General features: G+C 34.3%; 5 protein-coding genes and 1 long non-coding RNA gene across 13 annotated transcripts; 2 read left to right on the forward strand and 4 right to left on the reverse strand.

The window, feature by feature from the left end:
- Positions 1-973: 973 nt before the first annotated feature.
- Positions 974-1,847, forward strand: LOC104790490 (uncharacterized). Its single transcript, XM_010516255.3, has one exon. The coding sequence runs from the start codon at positions 1,102-1,104 to the stop codon at positions 1,672-1,674; it is 573 nt and encodes a 190-aa protein (XP_010514557.2). The 5' UTR covers positions 974-1,101; the 3' UTR covers positions 1,675-1,847.
- A 1,069-nt stretch (positions 1,848-2,916) lies between these two features.
- Positions 2,917-4,072, reverse strand: LOC104790499 (eukaryotic translation initiation factor 1A). The gene is made up of 2 exons (XM_010516267.2): positions 3,866-4,072; positions 2,917-3,499 (listed from the first exon to the last, which is right to left on the reverse strand). The coding sequence occupies exon 2, from the start codon at positions 3,492-3,494 to the stop codon at positions 3,057-3,059; it is 438 nt and encodes a 145-aa protein (XP_010514569.1). The 5' UTR covers positions 3,495-3,499; positions 3,866-4,072; the 3' UTR covers positions 2,917-3,056.
- Positions 4,073-5,098: 1,026 nt separating this feature from the next.
- LOC147949871 (uncharacterized) lies at positions 5,099-5,959 on the reverse strand. The gene has a single exon (XM_087511009.1). The coding sequence runs from the start codon at positions 5,957-5,959 to the stop codon at positions 5,099-5,101; it is 861 nt and encodes a 286-aa protein (XP_087367135.1).
- Positions 5,960-7,713: 1,754 nt separating this feature from the next.
- On the reverse strand, positions 7,714-8,363 carry LOC147949872 (uncharacterized). Its single transcript, XR_015561955.1, has 2 exons — positions 8,096-8,363; positions 7,714-7,991 (listed from the first exon to the last, which is right to left on the reverse strand). It is a non-coding gene; the product is annotated as an uncharacterized LOC147949872 (long non-coding RNA).
- Positions 8,364-9,623: 1,260 nt separating this feature from the next.
- Positions 9,624-12,399, reverse strand: LOC104790506 (nudix hydrolase 5). Of its 8 annotated transcripts, none has more exons than XM_010516295.3 (9): positions 12,191-12,399; positions 11,847-12,024; positions 11,640-11,705; positions 11,393-11,530; positions 11,049-11,126; positions 10,567-10,617; positions 10,431-10,465; positions 10,224-10,335; positions 9,624-10,132 (listed from the first exon to the last, which is right to left on the reverse strand). In XM_010516295.3, the coding sequence occupies exons 2-9, from the start codon at positions 11,994-11,996 to the stop codon at positions 9,902-9,904; spliced, it is 861 nt and encodes a 286-aa protein (XP_010514597.1). In that variant the 5' UTR covers positions 11,997-12,024; positions 12,191-12,399; the 3' UTR covers positions 9,624-9,901. The 8 variants fall into 8 exon arrangements, 4 of the variants coding, with proteins under 4 accessions (XP_010514597.1, XP_010514588.1, XP_010514581.1 ...); XM_010516286.3 differs by having other exon boundaries at positions 12,211-12,393; XR_015561951.1 differs by lacking the exon at positions 10,431-10,465 and having other exon boundaries at positions 12,191-12,390.
- Positions 12,400-13,770: 1,371 nt separating this feature from the next.
- Positions 13,771-16,300, forward strand: LOC104790525 (tRNase Z TRZ2, chloroplastic). The gene is made up of 8 exons (XM_010516303.3): positions 13,771-14,683; positions 14,954-15,116; positions 15,230-15,300; positions 15,381-15,476; positions 15,555-15,668; positions 15,761-15,829; positions 15,908-15,982; positions 16,076-16,300. The coding sequence occupies exons 1-8, from the start codon at positions 14,297-14,299 to the stop codon at positions 16,163-16,165; spliced, it is 1,065 nt and encodes a 354-aa protein (XP_010514605.1). The 5' UTR covers positions 13,771-14,296; the 3' UTR covers positions 16,166-16,300.
- Positions 16,301-16,380: the final 80 nt, after the last annotated feature.

Genomic DNA, 16,380 nt, shown 5'->3' on the forward strand with positions numbered 1-16,380 from the left:
GAAACCATATATAATTAACACATATATTGACACTATTTACACAGTAATGAGTGCCCAATCTATATCTTTCACTTAAAAACATTTTCTCCTTCTAATTTTCTTTTCTTTGTTTAGCAAAAAAAAAATAATAATTTTCTTTTCTTTGGAAACGCGATATGATTGACATGCAGCCATAGAGCAATGACTTTTAACTTTTTAATCTTTCTTTTATTTGACACCGAGTGACTTTTAAACATATCTATCAGGACAATGGCCTTTTGTGACATTAGAAAAAAAAAACACATCCAAGTCAATGGTCTTGTAATTTTGGCGTATATACATTTTCAAAAGGAAACAAAAGAGGAACCATCCAACAAAAAATTCCAACGACTTAAGAATTTACGCCGAAGGTCGTAGTAGCTCGAATTGTGACCGTGTCAACTTCAATTTTTTTTTTTTTTTTTTTTTAAGAAACTTTTGGATTGATTTATTAAGAAATATAATGCAATTTTTAATAACAAATTTTTTTGTAACAATTGATAATGAGGAAAATATTTCACTCTTAATTGATAATGAGGACAATATTTCACTCTTACATATAATTTTAAGACATTTAAACTAATTATTTTTCATAAAAACAAATTTTCCCAAAAAATTATACATTTATAAGTAAGCTATACCACCAGTTAATATATTTGATATGCCTTTAAATAGATATACATCAAATTTTAAGTTATTTTTATTAACTGATTGGTATTCAAAAAAATATATCTCATGCAGTATTGACAACTTTTCTAAATAGAAAAATATTTTCTTAAGAAACGATAGCTAAGCAATGATAAACTTCTAGAATTCATCAGAAATAATCAAACAAATAAATAAAGTAAATAATAATTTGGTTTGAATGCTTCACAAGAGAACATAAACTGTTTTAACCAACAATTAAAAAAAATTATATATATATATACAACAAAAATACAACAAACACATCCACTAATCTATAAAAAGGGAGTTCTCCCAAATTTGTTTCTCATCCACCATTCTTTTTCTCAATTCAAAGGGGAGAGACAGAGCGCAAGAGAGATAGAAAGAGAGAGAGAGAGAGAGAGAGAGAGAGAGGAGATGGAATCTCAAAAACAAGAAAGAAGCGTGAAGGAGATTAAAATAGTCACTAAGATCATAGCATTGGCATCCATTTTCTCTTTTATAATATCTTACTCTTCCTTAGTCTCTTCTCTTCAACAAAGACTTCAGTTGCTGTCCATGTATAGCAACCTTGTGGACAAGAAGTACATGTTTTTGCTATGCAATGGGATTGTGGGCTTTATCGTCGGGAGTTTCCGAGGGACTTCTGAAACTCTTTTGCACGATAAAACCATTAACATCGTTGACAGCACAAAAGAAGTAAGGATCAATGACTTAAAAGAAACAGAAGTCAAGAAAGTAGTGGCACTACTTGAAGAAGCCAGAGTTGCTTTGTTTAGAGGAGGCGAAGAAGAACAAGAATTAGCATTGGTTGTTGAGGACGATGAGGATGTATTAGTACAAGACCTCGCTATCACTACGGTAGATGATCATAATGATGACAATGAGATAAATGATAGTTTGTTAAGTTCGGAAGAATTGAACAAGAAGTGTGAGGAGTTCATCAGGAAGATGAAGGCAGAGATTCGATTCGGCAAGAGAAGCAAATAATTTTCGTAGTCCCGGATAAATGACTTTTCTAGAGTTTAGTTTAGCTATCTTTAGTTTTCATGTTCAGCATGAGAAGTTTATAATTTTCTATCTTTCGACGAATAGTTTTGTACTTTTTTTACCTCCCTTTTCTTAATTTCCAAATATCAATTAGACGTCCTCCATATTGGCTACCTGATAGGATTCAAACCTCCACCATACACCAACTGCGCAATAACTCATCTTAATCTTTAATTTTGTGTCATCTCTCATAGTCTCTTGTATAAATGTGAATGCGATTCAAAATATTGCCAATCCTCGGATGTTCTGTATTGGCTACCACTATCTAATCTTGGGGACACAACACAATGTGGATGTACAAGAGATTTAGTGAGGACCATTTTCTCCATATACAAGTCATTTGAAGCTCATGGGTAGGTCAAAACATTAGATCTCTACATGTGACAAAGAAGCAAATAATTTTCTTTGTCCCGGATAGATGACTTTTCTAGACTTTAGTTTAGCTTTCTTTAGTTTTCATGTTCGGCATGAGAAGTTTATAATTTTCTCTCTTTCAGCGAAAAGATTATGTATTTTGGTGCCCTGTACTTATGTAGTGTAGTCAGTTTGTTTTTCTTCCCTTTTCTTAATTCCCAATTGTCAATAAGACGTCCTCCATATGACTCAATGCAACACAATGCTTTCTCTACATGTTCCAAATGAGAGATGGACAAGGTCAGTGATAAGATCCAAATCTCCACAATACACCAACTGAATTTAGTAGTCCAATGATTCGTCTTCGTCTTTAAATTTGTGTCATGTCTCATGTATGTGGATGTGATTCATAATATATATCAATCCTAACATGTTCTGAATTGGCTTCCACTATCTAATCTTGGGGGCACAACATATATGGATGTTACAAGAGATTTAGTGAGAACCATGTTCTCCATATACAGGTCATTTGATTTCTACATGTGACAAAGAAGAATCATAGACTTCATAGTAAATAAGAAAAAGAAATCAACTCTGTTCTTGCGGTTGATGCCAAAAAAGGCTTCTCTTTACTCTGTTTGACATATGAGTATATGACCGTAGAACTTAATTCATTTCAGCATTGGCATAAGCATCTAGACGCTTCTCTGCACCAGCTTCCTTCAAGAGCTCTGAAGCAACAGAGGGACACACATAACTTTTTGAATGGAATGTAAAGAAAAATGAAATTATGCAACAACAACACCCAGCGAACCAGCAATAGAGATATTGGAGAACAGAATACAAAATAGTATTAAGTATCTTGCAACAACAGTAATGTTTTATCACCATACACTTCTGTAAACTCAGAAGTCATACGTCTCAAATAGAAAATACAAGCCGGAAAGAAAGAAAACACAAACAAAGCCTTAGATCCTATCGATATCCTCGTCCTCAAACTCAACATAGTCATCGACGTCAATATTATCATCAACATCAAGATCACCAACAATTCCTTCGTTGAGACGGGTATTATCCGGAAGCTCACCATAAGCCTTGAGAAGCCTAGCCTCATCAGACATGTACTTGAGGATCACATCTGCTTTGTCATCTTGGTAATCCCTCAAACCAACAAGTACAATGTCACCTGCTGCAATCCAAACCTTCTTATGCATCTTACCACGGATATGGCAAAGACGTTTGGTACCATCGATACACATAGCTTCACATCTCCCATTACCAAGCATACGTTGGACTTGCGCGTACTCTTGTCCATCTTCCTTGAATATAAGCTCTCTCTTCTCGTCATCAGCTTCGTTCTTTCCTCTCTTCCTGTTCTTTCCTCCCTTTCCCTTGTTCTTCGGCATTGTCTCTGCACAAAAACAGTTCAAGGTTCAGTCTTTAAACATGCAGAACAAAACACTCCTCTCTCGTACACAACACAAGACTCTAAAACTATAACCAAAGCAAGAACCCTGAAACAAATCTTAAAGACTAACGGAGAAGATACCAATCTAGGGTTTTCAAAACTTTGAATTCGGATTGAGCAATAACCCACAAGAAAAAATCAAAACTTTTCAAGAATCAAACAATTTCTGATAACGGAGAGGATCGATCGGCGATAAAGAGCTTCGCCGACGACTCAAAATTACTGAAAACCCTAATAAAATCTAAAGCTCACGAATCGAGAACTAGGATTAAGAGACGAATTGAATTGAAATAGATCGCGAAGGCTCACCACTAAGGAACGATTCAAATCTGAGATTAAGCTAGAGAAGCCTCTTTCTTGGAAGCGAGATAGATTGACAAATTTGGGGATCAAAGTTTGTAGCTTGCGGCTGCGAAAACAATTCTCTCGATTTTTCCAGAAAAGTGTTTATAATATAGTACACGTGTTTTGATTGCCCTTTCTTTTTAGGTTTTATTACGGAACCATACCACTCTCAACTCAATCTGACATTCGGTTTGGTTTTAATTTTGAATTTTCCGACTATTTTTTTTTTTAACTTAGATGAATACAATAAAAGAAATGACATATCAACTTTTGTATTGAAGGAGAGACTGATACATCAATTAAAATGATACATCAATTAAAATAGCTAGTTTATCAAATTTAAACAATTAATACATATCAGCTTTTTTTCCCTAGATGGACACATAATTTTTTTTTTTCATTGTTAAAATTGACAGATTTAATAGCACATAAGAAAACCGCTATCTAAAGTATCAGAGTTATCATTGTGGGCGATCTCATAGCATTTGTATTAACACTATCACATTGTTAGATAGCGTCTTTCACACACTATTAACATCCTATTTTCCTGTAGTGACAGATCTGAAAAATGTTCCCTTGCGCGTGTGATGAAATTTGAGACTTGGTGGCTTTATTTCTGGGTTTTGGTTTGAGGTGGCTTTCATGGAAAATAGACTAGGTAACTCCAATTGAGTGAGAATTTCGAAGAAATCTTAAGACTCTCTGTAGATCTTAAGACGCTCTATCAGTCTAGCATTTCCAAGGATTCAGTTAATAAGAGCTTTAAAAGAAAAAAAATTGGTATGGGGATGATGGTGATTAGTTGAAGCAGGACAAGAAATGAGAAAATTATGAATAAGGCGTGTAGTGGCACCACCATATTGCACAATTTGGAGGACTCCGAGCTGGGGTTAGACGAGAAATTATGTGACAGTAGTGGACTTCAATGGATTTTTGTTGGCTTGTGCTACTCGTTCTTGATCGTTTAGTTGGTCTGTACATATAACATCTATAATTGACCTATGCATTCAAATACACATTTAATTTTATTGGTTTTATGATAACTGAACATTTTGGATTCACTATATTTACATCCAAAATCTTCAATATTGTTTTAGTAATAGAAGAATATCATTTTGAAGTCAAAGAAAAAAAACTTATTTTTAAAGTAATAAATTTTAAAATATATTCGAAAAGAAAATTTATGAAATCAAAAACTCAAGTTTCATATGATGATGTAAATAATAATAACAAAAATATTAGCATTGGAACACAAGATGCAATCGCCCTAGCCAACGAGTTGGCTTTCGCTAAAGAGAGCTTAACATCGAACTCCCCCGTCACTCGTACTGCGATAGTGATTTTATCTAATTCAGAACGATACTTTGGCCATTTTGCCATAGATTCTAAATCTGACACCACCGCCTGACAATCCGTCCAAACTTCACAAGTCGTAACATGAAGATCATTGAGGCTTTGTATACACCATAGAAGACAACTTAGCTCTGCAGTAATTATGTTAGTTGGCGGAAGAAATGCATCTCTCACATGATATATGACCTCTCTAGTATGATTCCGTAGTATCCAAGCACCACCACAGTACCAGGATTCCTTGACCCATGTTGCGTGAATGTTACATTTAAGCTTACCGGCGGGAGGTCTAACCCAACGATGAATCTGTTGAATACTTCTACAAGCTTCTCTGGACAAATCATGCAATATCAAACTTTGTTGTTTCAACCATTCCTCCGACTCTTCATACTCTGCGGCCACAATAACATGAGGGTCTTGATCTCGGTTTGAAAAAATCACAAAGTTACTTGCCTTCCAAATCCCCCAAAGGATCCAAGGGATTGCCTTTCTCACATCTTCTGCTATTTCAGTTTTCTGCATTAGGTTTAACATCAGAGAAACATTATCTACAACAGAAGTAGAAAAGCCTTGGGAAGGGATAGGAAGGGCAGCTGCAGACCAAACTCCACTTGCTAGTGGACAACCAAATAAAACATGGTTAATTGTCTCGTTCTCAACTTGACAAATCGGACAAAGAGGTTTAACTGAGAGTCCATGGCATCGCATACAATCTGCTACCGCCAGTGCTCGTGATAATGCTCTCCAAAAAAAGAAACAAATTTTAGGCTCATCTGTAGTGTCACATACCAGTTGCTTAACCTTGTTAACATAGATCATATCAGCAGAGATTGGGCTCAAAATATCAGCCACTCAAGACAACAACCAATTCCCACTTTTAACCGAGTACTGCCCATTCTGAGTGAAAGCCCAAATGTACCGATCACAAAGGTTTTGTGCTGGAGGAAAGGAACGGATCCGTGTAATTTCACATGGTGGAAACAATTCTATTGTTGGGTACAAACCAACGTCCCACATCAGAAGATTAGAAAAGAAGTTTCTAATATATAAGTCAAGTCCAAATCTACTTAGTATGAGGCCTTTTGGGAAGGACCCCAATAATAAATCTCTGCGGGCTTTGCCATCTCGGCCCAAAGCGGACAATATCATACTAATGGGGACTTAACTTGGGATTAGAAAGCCTAACAGTTGGTATCAGAGCCTAGGTTGAAATAAATGGACCTAAGAAGTGGGTATGGGCTTAATGATTAGTGTGGGAGAAACCCCTCAATGTGACACGATAAGAAGGATACCTTGCGAATAAGGAAGCACCGAGTGAATGGTGACAAAATTTCGCTGAAGGGGAGACCTAGGGTTTTTGGTCCTTGGTTTGATGGGGAGTATTGTTAGGTACAAACCAACATCCCACATTGGAAGATTAGAAAATAAGTTTCTAATATATAAGTCAAATCCAAACCTACTTAGTATGAGGCCTTTTGGGAAGGAGCCCAATAATAAATCTCTGCGGGTTTTGCTATCTCGGTCCAAAGCGGACAATATCATACTAATGGGGACTTGACTTGGGATTAGAAAGCCCAACAAATTCATGGAGGAGTTGTACATTCTAGGTCCCACCATTTGTGATAATAGCCGACACTTTGAGGTTTAAATCAATCGTTAGATCTTTATTGAACGGTCTTCTTGGCATATCATCAAATATCCATTTGTCAAGCCACACACTGGTATGTTGACCATTGCCAATGGACTTCATGACACCAAGCTCCACGCTTCATGACACACACTGATATTTTTTTCGATTATCTATCATCTTAAATTTCGATTCAAACAACATTCAAAATGTGATTCAGAATCTAATTTGTAATTGAAATCAACAATTACCTTGTGATGTTGAAGTCTTGAGTTCGGCGTCTCCAACGTCTCTATATGAATGTCTCTGATATTTTAGCGACAGTTCTTCTTCTTAAGATGATGGTAGTTTAGTCAACTACTTATTTATAGAGGGTATGTTAATAAATAGACAACATGAGAGAGTATTTGTAAAATAAGCACACCAAATAAAATAAGTGAAATGACACTTTGTTAAATTAATAATAAAATAAGTATATATTGTATTAAATATATGTATAGCTCCATCTATGTTAATTTAAAAACACCAAATAAAATATAAAACTAATGTATTGTTTTCAAAATTGCAATAAACACATAAGAACATATTTTTAAGATAGAACTTATGATTTTATTAAAAGTTTGTAAATTATTTATTGTAGAACATTACAAACTTTTAATTTAAATGTTTAATAATAAAAAAATAGACAGAGAGTAATCCGTTTAGGCTGGAAGTAATCAGATTAGACTCATATAGCTAATTTTTTGAAGAGGTTAGTCATTAATCAAGAATGACATAATAAATCTAGCGATTTTACGCATTAATCAGAATTAGGGAGAAAACTTTAAAACTAGGATTGCAAACATTCAAGATTCTATAATATTGTTATGTTTTGCATCAATAAAATCATCATTATACTTATATTAAATATTACATGTGTCTACAATGCAATATCTTAATAACATTATTATGCATAGCAACCACATGCTTTTTCAGGGGCACCGGGTGCTTCTTGAAAGCAACTTCCATGGTGGAAGCCCATTTCCATGCATTTTTTGTTGCAGTCTGGAATTTTTGAGCAAGAACCTATCACCATATGTCCATGATTTTGCGAATCGTCAGCTTCCACAGCATCTGTGATATTAAACAAATTATTTCCAAAACATAAAATATATAATATAGAAATGAGCATATCATATAGGTTTAAATTAAAAATGTAGATTTTTTTTGTTGCGTACATTGGATCAAGCTAACAACCAAACATAAGAACACAAAACAGAAACATTTGCATGATGAAACCATTTTTCTTTTCGGGTGAATATAATCGAAACAGTTACAGTTATATATATAGAGATAAGATTCCTTCATTCATGTAATATCCTATTATATTTGGTATTATTTTTATTTGTATAACAATTTGGTCAACCTTTAATTTATATTACATTTATATTATTTATATAATATATGATAGTTGACTATATAATTTCCAACATATTTGGATACACATTTATGTTCTCCTTTGTATGGTACTAAAAGACTGGAAAAAAATGACCATCATTTTAAAAATCAATTGAGTGGTCACATATAAATGTTATATATACAAATAAATTAATTCATTCATGTATATTCAACATTTGTTCAACCTTTAATTTATTACATATAAAAATATATTAAGTTATATACGTAAATAGTTTGGATGAGTCTCAATTGATTGGATGAATTAAGGAGACTGTAAAACGGCCAAAATTTTGTCTATAGCTAATTTACTTACATTAATCAACCAAAAATATAGGAAAAACAATTACCAATTACCAAGTTTTTTTTTTTGCAATTACATATATTATTTTAAAATAGTGTAAATTTAAAATCATGGAATTTTCTATATAAATTTTTCTTAATTTTCTTAATCATGGTCATTTATGAAATTTGATTGATACATTTTGCACTTATCTGTTGAATCTGATGTATAAATATTTTTGTGTTCCATTTTCTGTTCCTATTTTTTTAAAATGTTTTTTTTTTCTAGAATTGTGAAAGATCATACAGTATTAGGGTTACATTGTGGTATAATGTTCTTGTTGTGTTTCATAATTTATTGCATATGGTAGAAAAACAATATGATTAGCCAAGTGTATAGTGCATATCATTCATGAAAAATACCTTGAATGTAACTAGATCTTTAAATGTGCCAATATCAGTTTCGATAAGAGTATTAAAGTGATGATGTTACAATGGCTGTTTTACTTGCGAAAACAAGTCCTTCATGAAAAAATATTCTTACGAGACTCTTACTAGTAAAATGCCTATCAACATTTTTTCTTAGAGTTTTTTTTTTTTTTTTTTTTTTTGTTAAAAGGCATGTTTTTTCTTAGAGGTTTTGGTAGCTATTGTTACTATTCTTCTTCTCCTAAGCAAAACATAAATCTCAACCTAGAGCAAAGGCTTGTGTGCTTTAAGATAAATCACGGTTATACAAGATACACGGTATTTTTCTTTGTGCATCTTCTAAACACCACAGTAGATACTAGATACAAAAGACTCATCTTCAGTCTCCTGCATCCTTTATCATATGCATTCTTATGACAGAGAAACAATTTCCCAAAATCTTATTAGTTTACTCTATTAATTAATGTTCTTAACTAATTTGCATCCTTTTTGTCCTCTCTTCTTCTTCTTTATTGTATTTTACCTTAAATGTTTTGAGCTTTTACAGGTTTCTTTTGTCACCAGGCATAAGAGATGTGTTGAACTTCTGCTGTAAATCAATTTTCTTGTTCTTATAAATTTTTAATATTAGTATTCTTGTAATTGAATACGTTTCTTGAGTGTTCAATTACAATAAAGTGTCTCAAGATTCTCAAGAGCATGATATGATGTGGCTCAATAAACGTGGATCTCCAAGGCAACAGCTAGTCCGCATCTTCACAGACATGTCTATTCTCCGAGACAGACGTTTAGACTTATAGAGGAAACGATTTCATTTTTCTTCAATAAACAAAAAACTCAAGCAAAAGAAACAGAAACATGTTATGACGAGAGTTTTGTCAGAGAGAGGTGGAAGTTGAGGCTTCGTCACACGTCTCGCTCAGGAGGTTGGCGGACTGATCGGCACTACAGTAAAGGCTCTCCTTCAATGATTTTGTAGTGTGGACATTGTGGAAACCCATGTACTCCTTCTTCGACCTCTTTAAGCAGATGTTAGCTATTAACTTAAACATCTCTTTCCCCTCCTCGGCGTGAAAGGGTTGGTTTACGTATTCCTCAACCGGCATCCACTGAGAAACACACAAGAAGTAGAGCTGAGCCATCAAGAGATCATGCTTGGCTCAGGTTCATCAAAAAATATACTGTAAATAACGTATTTACCTTAGCAGCAGAGAGCTCAGATTCTTGTATCTTGATTTCAAAAGTGCTTGCTTCCAACTCACACACGAAAAATATATCCGTTTTTCTTTGCCAGACTGCTTGGTGGCTTTCCCTGTGAGACACAATCAATAAGTATGATGTCAAGATGAAAACGATCAGCGGGTTACGGGTACCTAATGTATAAGGGTTCAAGGGGTCTTTTGTTACTTGAAAGCCAGGACTTCTACAAATTTTGTATCAATCTGAAGCAAAAGACCAAAAGAAAATGTAAACCTTGATTACAGTTTCAATTCACGACTTAAAAAATAGAACTACTTGCGGAGGTTTAGAGCCAAATACGTACATCAGTTTCTTCTTTCACTTCCCTAATGGCTCCAGCCCATATACTCTCACCCTGTGGATTTGAAATTTTCAGTTCGCCTATATATAAGAGGAAAGTGCAAAAACATATGCAAATCAAGGGATCTTGTAGTTGTTTAAGTGCTAATAACTTGCAGTTGATATCTTCATAGTCTATACCAAGCTGACATGGTTAAATAGCCACATCTATATGAAATTTAAGAATTCATTAACTGATTCTATACGACGTAATCGATAATATACAGAGTTCACATAGAGATGAGGGCTGACCCTGGTTACCCTTGGCTCTTGACTTATATCTAAATTGTGTTCACTAGTTATCTAGTCATCATTAGTAGAGTGGGGGATTAGATTATGAGCTATTACTAATCTTGAACTCTTCTTATGATATTAAATATTAATGTAGGGCAATAAAAATAAGATTAGACAGACACACAGAGATATGACAAGATCCCATAAACTCACCTCTTTAATAGTACCGGTAGGCACCTTCCACACATTTCTATCTTTGAGATATCCACTGTTCTCTTGAACCACGAGCATCTGGAAATGGAAAATTGTACATCAAGGTTGAATCAAAATGCAATTTTAAGCTCTTATTGTACCAGAGAAGAACGCAGGAGGAGTCCGCTATAAACGAAACATCATGTAGAGAAAATATAAACTGATACACCAAACAGAATATATTTAAAGCCAAAAAAATGTTTTATGTTCTATCCCTTTTGAGCAATTTGATGACTCTTTTTGCAGTCCATTTAGATTCAAAGTGATGGGCCATTAGAAAAATTTAAACAAAAAATCTTTGTTACCTCTCCGTTCTTGTTTAGCACAAAAGCACCGATCCCAATACGATGAGAAGCATTAGCAGGAAGAGTGCTAGGTTCCTCCCCGAGCCAAGAGGTAAGCATCACGTATTCATTCTCGGCATGATGGTATGTAAACCCTTTCTAACAAATCACCAAACATAATTTAATCACCAAAGCCCAAAGCTGAACAAAATAATCAAAATACAAAACAAAGTTCTCATCGAAATCATAACGTAAACCATCTTCTAACCTTGATTGCCGTGTCAACAAGACTCGAACGCTCACGAGGCAGCTTTACCCAAATCCCCTTCTTCCCCTAACAAAATCCATCTCCCAAAAAAGTCAGTCATTGGCAATAAATATTCAAGTAAATGGAGCAAAACAAAAAACAGACATGGGATGTTTTGGTCTAAATCCAGAGGTCCATCATAACATTGGAAAGATTAAATCTTTATACCTGATCCTTCCATGCCTTGAGTGAAAGATCAAGCTTTGTATCAAAATCATCAACAGTCATGGATTCCACTTCCATCAAATTCACCTCAACACCACCAAATTTGTCTTCTTTTCCATCAAGTAATGAGATTTGCTGACCTTCACCGGCCATGCTGCAGTATCCAAGTAAAAGGATATATCTGTGACAAGAAAACACCAATAAAAGCAATGTTTTTGTCAAACCCATGTCGACCAACCCAATTGAGATTCCAAAACAATCCAAAAAAACAAAAGACCCCAAAACTGAATGCTGCTAGTAATAGAGAAGAAAACTGAGTTATTAGCGGAAAAGAATGGGAGAGAGACAATTTAGATTTTTTTTATACATCCAAGAAGACGACTTTGATAGGGTTTTCAATGTCAATGGTCTCAGAAGCAAGTTCGTATTTGATAAAAATGATGAATTTGAATGTTCCTTTGCCTTGCACACTTTCGTGGAACGAAGAAATCCAAAAAGAAAGGGTTTTTTTCTAATTGAGAAAATGATTCGGTGGTTATACCATCTTGTTCCGAACAATCTAAGGGGCGAGGACTAAAGAAGACATCGGTTCGGTTCGATTCGGTCTGTTTCGGTCTTTTCCTTCCAATTTGATTCGGTTTGATACCAAATGGCAAATGATGATGTCTCGCGCACGCGAGTCTGCTATGTATAGAGATTACTGGAATTTGTGTTATAGAGATTACTGGAATTTAAACAAATTCAATTCAAAATATTAAAATCAAAAACTTTTGTGTTTCCTTGGAGATTACTGGAATTGGTTTAAATTTGTGTTAGCCTTTATGTTTTTGAATAATTTCTCCTTGATTGGTTTCTCTATGGATTCAAAAAGCTTAATGTTTTTATATCTCTAGCTTTACGTTTTTGAACAATTTCAACATTTTTATGACATATTTGATCTAGTTTACAATCTGAATGGAGGAGCTATATGTATGAACTAGTTTAAGAGACCACATTTTGTTTATTTGGGTTGGATGAGACATTTTGAGTTATTTAGGTTCGGATTGGTAACGGTGTAACTTGTAGTTGTAGATGCTTTGACTGTAAAAACTTTGACTATAGGGACTTTTGCTGAATAAATTTTAACTGTTAAAATTTTTGCTCTAAAAACTTTAAATATTAAAACTTTTGTTGTAAAAACTTAAACACTAACTGTTATTTTTATTGTATGTTTTGATAAATATAAAAAATATTAAAATATGACATAATTGCTTATAGGATATAATGGTTGTTGATGCAAAAATAATTATGAAAAATGGTTCTCAAAATAACATAAATAAAAAACAGATTTTTAATAAATCAAAATGTATTTGTGATCAATTATACATATATTGAAAAAGAATGTTTCAATCATCATTGAAAATAAGAAAGAGAAAAAATAACTACATTTTTATTATTACTAGGACTCAGACCCCCCGCGATGTCGTGGGGGAAATATTTTAGAAAAAAGTAAATATATTTAAAATTAAAACTATACATTATGAAATCATTTGAATGTAATATAATAGTATGAATACATAAATATATTTTAAATAGTTATGTAAATTCACAAATTTAAAAAACATGATAAAATATATTTTAAATATTAAAATAGTTTTTTAACGAATGTTAAGATAAATAGATGCAACTGTAAATTCTATAGTAAGTTTTATTAAATTTCTATAGAAGCAACAGCCGAACAGGTTTTGTCCACTCCAATTGTGTCCATCGATCTTTTTGTGGACCAGATCCGTTTAGTTATACTTTATTTGTCCATCATTACCAAAATAGCTTTTCCACCTTATTGATCTGCTTACGTATTAAACGTGTTGTGCCTCGTATGGACCAGATTCAACCCGAACATGTTTTTGTCTATCACAAGTTTGTCCTTCTGACTTTTTAGTGGACCAAATATGCTTGATTGATGATACTTGTCCACCACAAATAATACCGACATTAAAAGAAAAAAATCTCTTTTCATTTGTCTTTGTCTCTAATTCTCTTCTCTTTTTCTAAAACTCATATGTGTTTCCAAAAGTTTGATTTGAAATTGGACCCTCAACTTATGAATTAACACCAAACATAACACAAATGAATTTCTCCTCTCTTAAACAAAGAGTAAATTTGTCTTTAAACTCCTCCCTAAATATTCTAAACTGGCATTTCTCACAAACAAAAACAAAACTGGCATTTTTCACAAATTTTTCCATAAAAATGGCATTCTTAGTCAAATTCCCATAAAATTTATTCAATAAACCGGATCGGTCCAATTTCGGTCTAACTCAACTCTCAATAAGGCCGTTCTTTGCATTCTCCTATCGTTTCACTTTCATGTCTCAAGTCTCATACTCTCTCGCGTCTCGTGGCTAATGAGTGAAGAAGAAAGGAGGAAACCCCAAAAACCTCTGTAAAACCCTATTTATCAAACAAAAAAAATGCAGCTTTCTTCGTTACCAATCTCGTTTTCCAAAATCTTCCCTTTCACCAAACACCATAGCCCTCCTCCAGTGGTCATTCACCAGCTCGCCGCGCAGATACAGACCCACCGTAGCAATTTCGTGAGCCCGGTCAAAGTCTCCGGCTACTTCTCATCTATTAGCCGCGCAATCGAGGAAGAAGAAGAGTACAGGAAAGCACGCGCCGCCGTGAACCGTAAAGGCGTCGAATTGGAGAGTTATGCGATTGAGGGCATATCCGTAGGTGGGCACGAGACTTGTGTCATCGTACCTGAGCTCAAATGTGTCTTTGATATTGGGAGGTGCCCTTCTCGTGCTATTCAGCAGAAGTTTCTTTTTATCACTCACGCTCATCTTGATCATATTGTGAGTTGTTTCAAAAAAAATTGAGTCTTTGGTTCTGTGGTTTGAATGGATAAGGATTAGTTTTTTCTTGAACCCTCCTTAGATTTCGTTTTGTTGTGTCTGCTTTGTGATTGAATTATGAGTTCTTGGATGAATCTTAGTGTTGAATCGACATTGTTCAATGATTTGAATGGATAAGGATGAGTTTTTCTTAAAAACATTGTCTTGATGTTTGTGATTTTTGATTGAGTTATGGATGAATCTTGAGGCTAATCTTAGTGTTTCCTACAGGGAGGGCTACCGATGTATGTAGCGAGCCGTGGTTTATACAATCTTGAGCCACCGAAAATATTTGTGCCACCATCTATTAAAGAAGATGTTGAGAAACTTCTTGAGATTCACAGGACTATGGGTCAAGTAGAGTTGAATGTAGAACTGATTCCACTTGATGTAGGTAATGATATAGTGAAAAGCCTTGACTAGTTTAATCTTTTCTATCTGTTTACAGTTACAAAAAACCAATCTTGTTTAGGTAGCAAATCTTGATGAGCGTTATGTTTGTGGCAGGTGAAACATATGAGTTGCGGAATGACATTGTTGTTAGACCGTTTGCAACTCACCACGTCATACCGAGCCAGGTACTACACATGTCGTGAATTGGTCATGAGAGTGTTTGTTTTTAACTGATCTTTGAGTTCTGGATTATGGCTTCTCTCAGGGTTATGTGATCTACTCAGTCAGGAAGAAGTTGCAGAAGCAATATGCTCACCTTAAAGGCAAACAGATAGAAAAGATTAAAAAATCTGGTGTCGAGGTTTGTTTTGCTTATAATAAGCCATATTGCCAAGTGATGTGAAAGGGATAAGTCACATAATACTGAACTTAATTACAGATTACAGACACAATATTATCCCCTGAGATAGCCTTCACTGGAGATACAACTGCAGAGTATATGCTTGACCCTCGTAACGCTGATGCATTGAGGGCAAAAGTTCTTATAACCGAGGTACTTGTTTTGAATCCTATTGGCGGAACTGTATATCATATTAAAACTCCACTGGATTAGATTATAGTTTCTGAGCTTTACCGATCTGGCAGGCAACATTCTTGGATGAAAGTTTTACCACTGAGCATGCGCAAGAACTCGGTCATACTCATATATCTCAGGTATGCTATTTATGTTCAAACACTACACTGTAAATGGAACTGTACTGTAAAAGGAAATTTCTAAACACAAAATTGCAGATTATTGAGAACGCAAAATGGATCCGGAGCAAAACTGTATTATTGACGCATTTCTCATCTCGTTACCATGTAGAGGTGAGAGTCTCAATTTGACTTCATGTTCTTAGTAAAAATTTTAAGTCCCTTGTGATGTATTTCATCTTATACTTTGTGTGGTTGCAATGGCAGGAAATTCGCGAAGCTGTGCTTAAGTTGCAGTCAAAAGTATCCGCAAAGGTCATTCCTCTTACAGAAGGTTTCAGGTCAAGATATTCTTAAAAAGATCGCGGAGAGATATTGCAAGCAAACAAGTAGGGATTTGAAACATCTTTTGTCTGTAATTTTCATAGGGTACTCGCTAATGTAAGTTAACATGGAGTGAAAATGAATAAAAATGTTATAACTTGCTATAAAGGTAAAATTCTTACTATGCAACCTCCAAAAAAGAAAGGATCAATTATTTTATGATGTTCTTGTATAGGAAACAGATTACG

Source organism: Camelina sativa, chromosome 1, assembly GCF_030686135.1.
Source record: "Camelina sativa cultivar CO46 ecotype springtype chromosome 1, ASM3068613v1".
NCBI classification, from domain to species: Eukaryota; Viridiplantae; Streptophyta; class Magnoliopsida; order Brassicales; family Brassicaceae; genus Camelina; species Camelina sativa.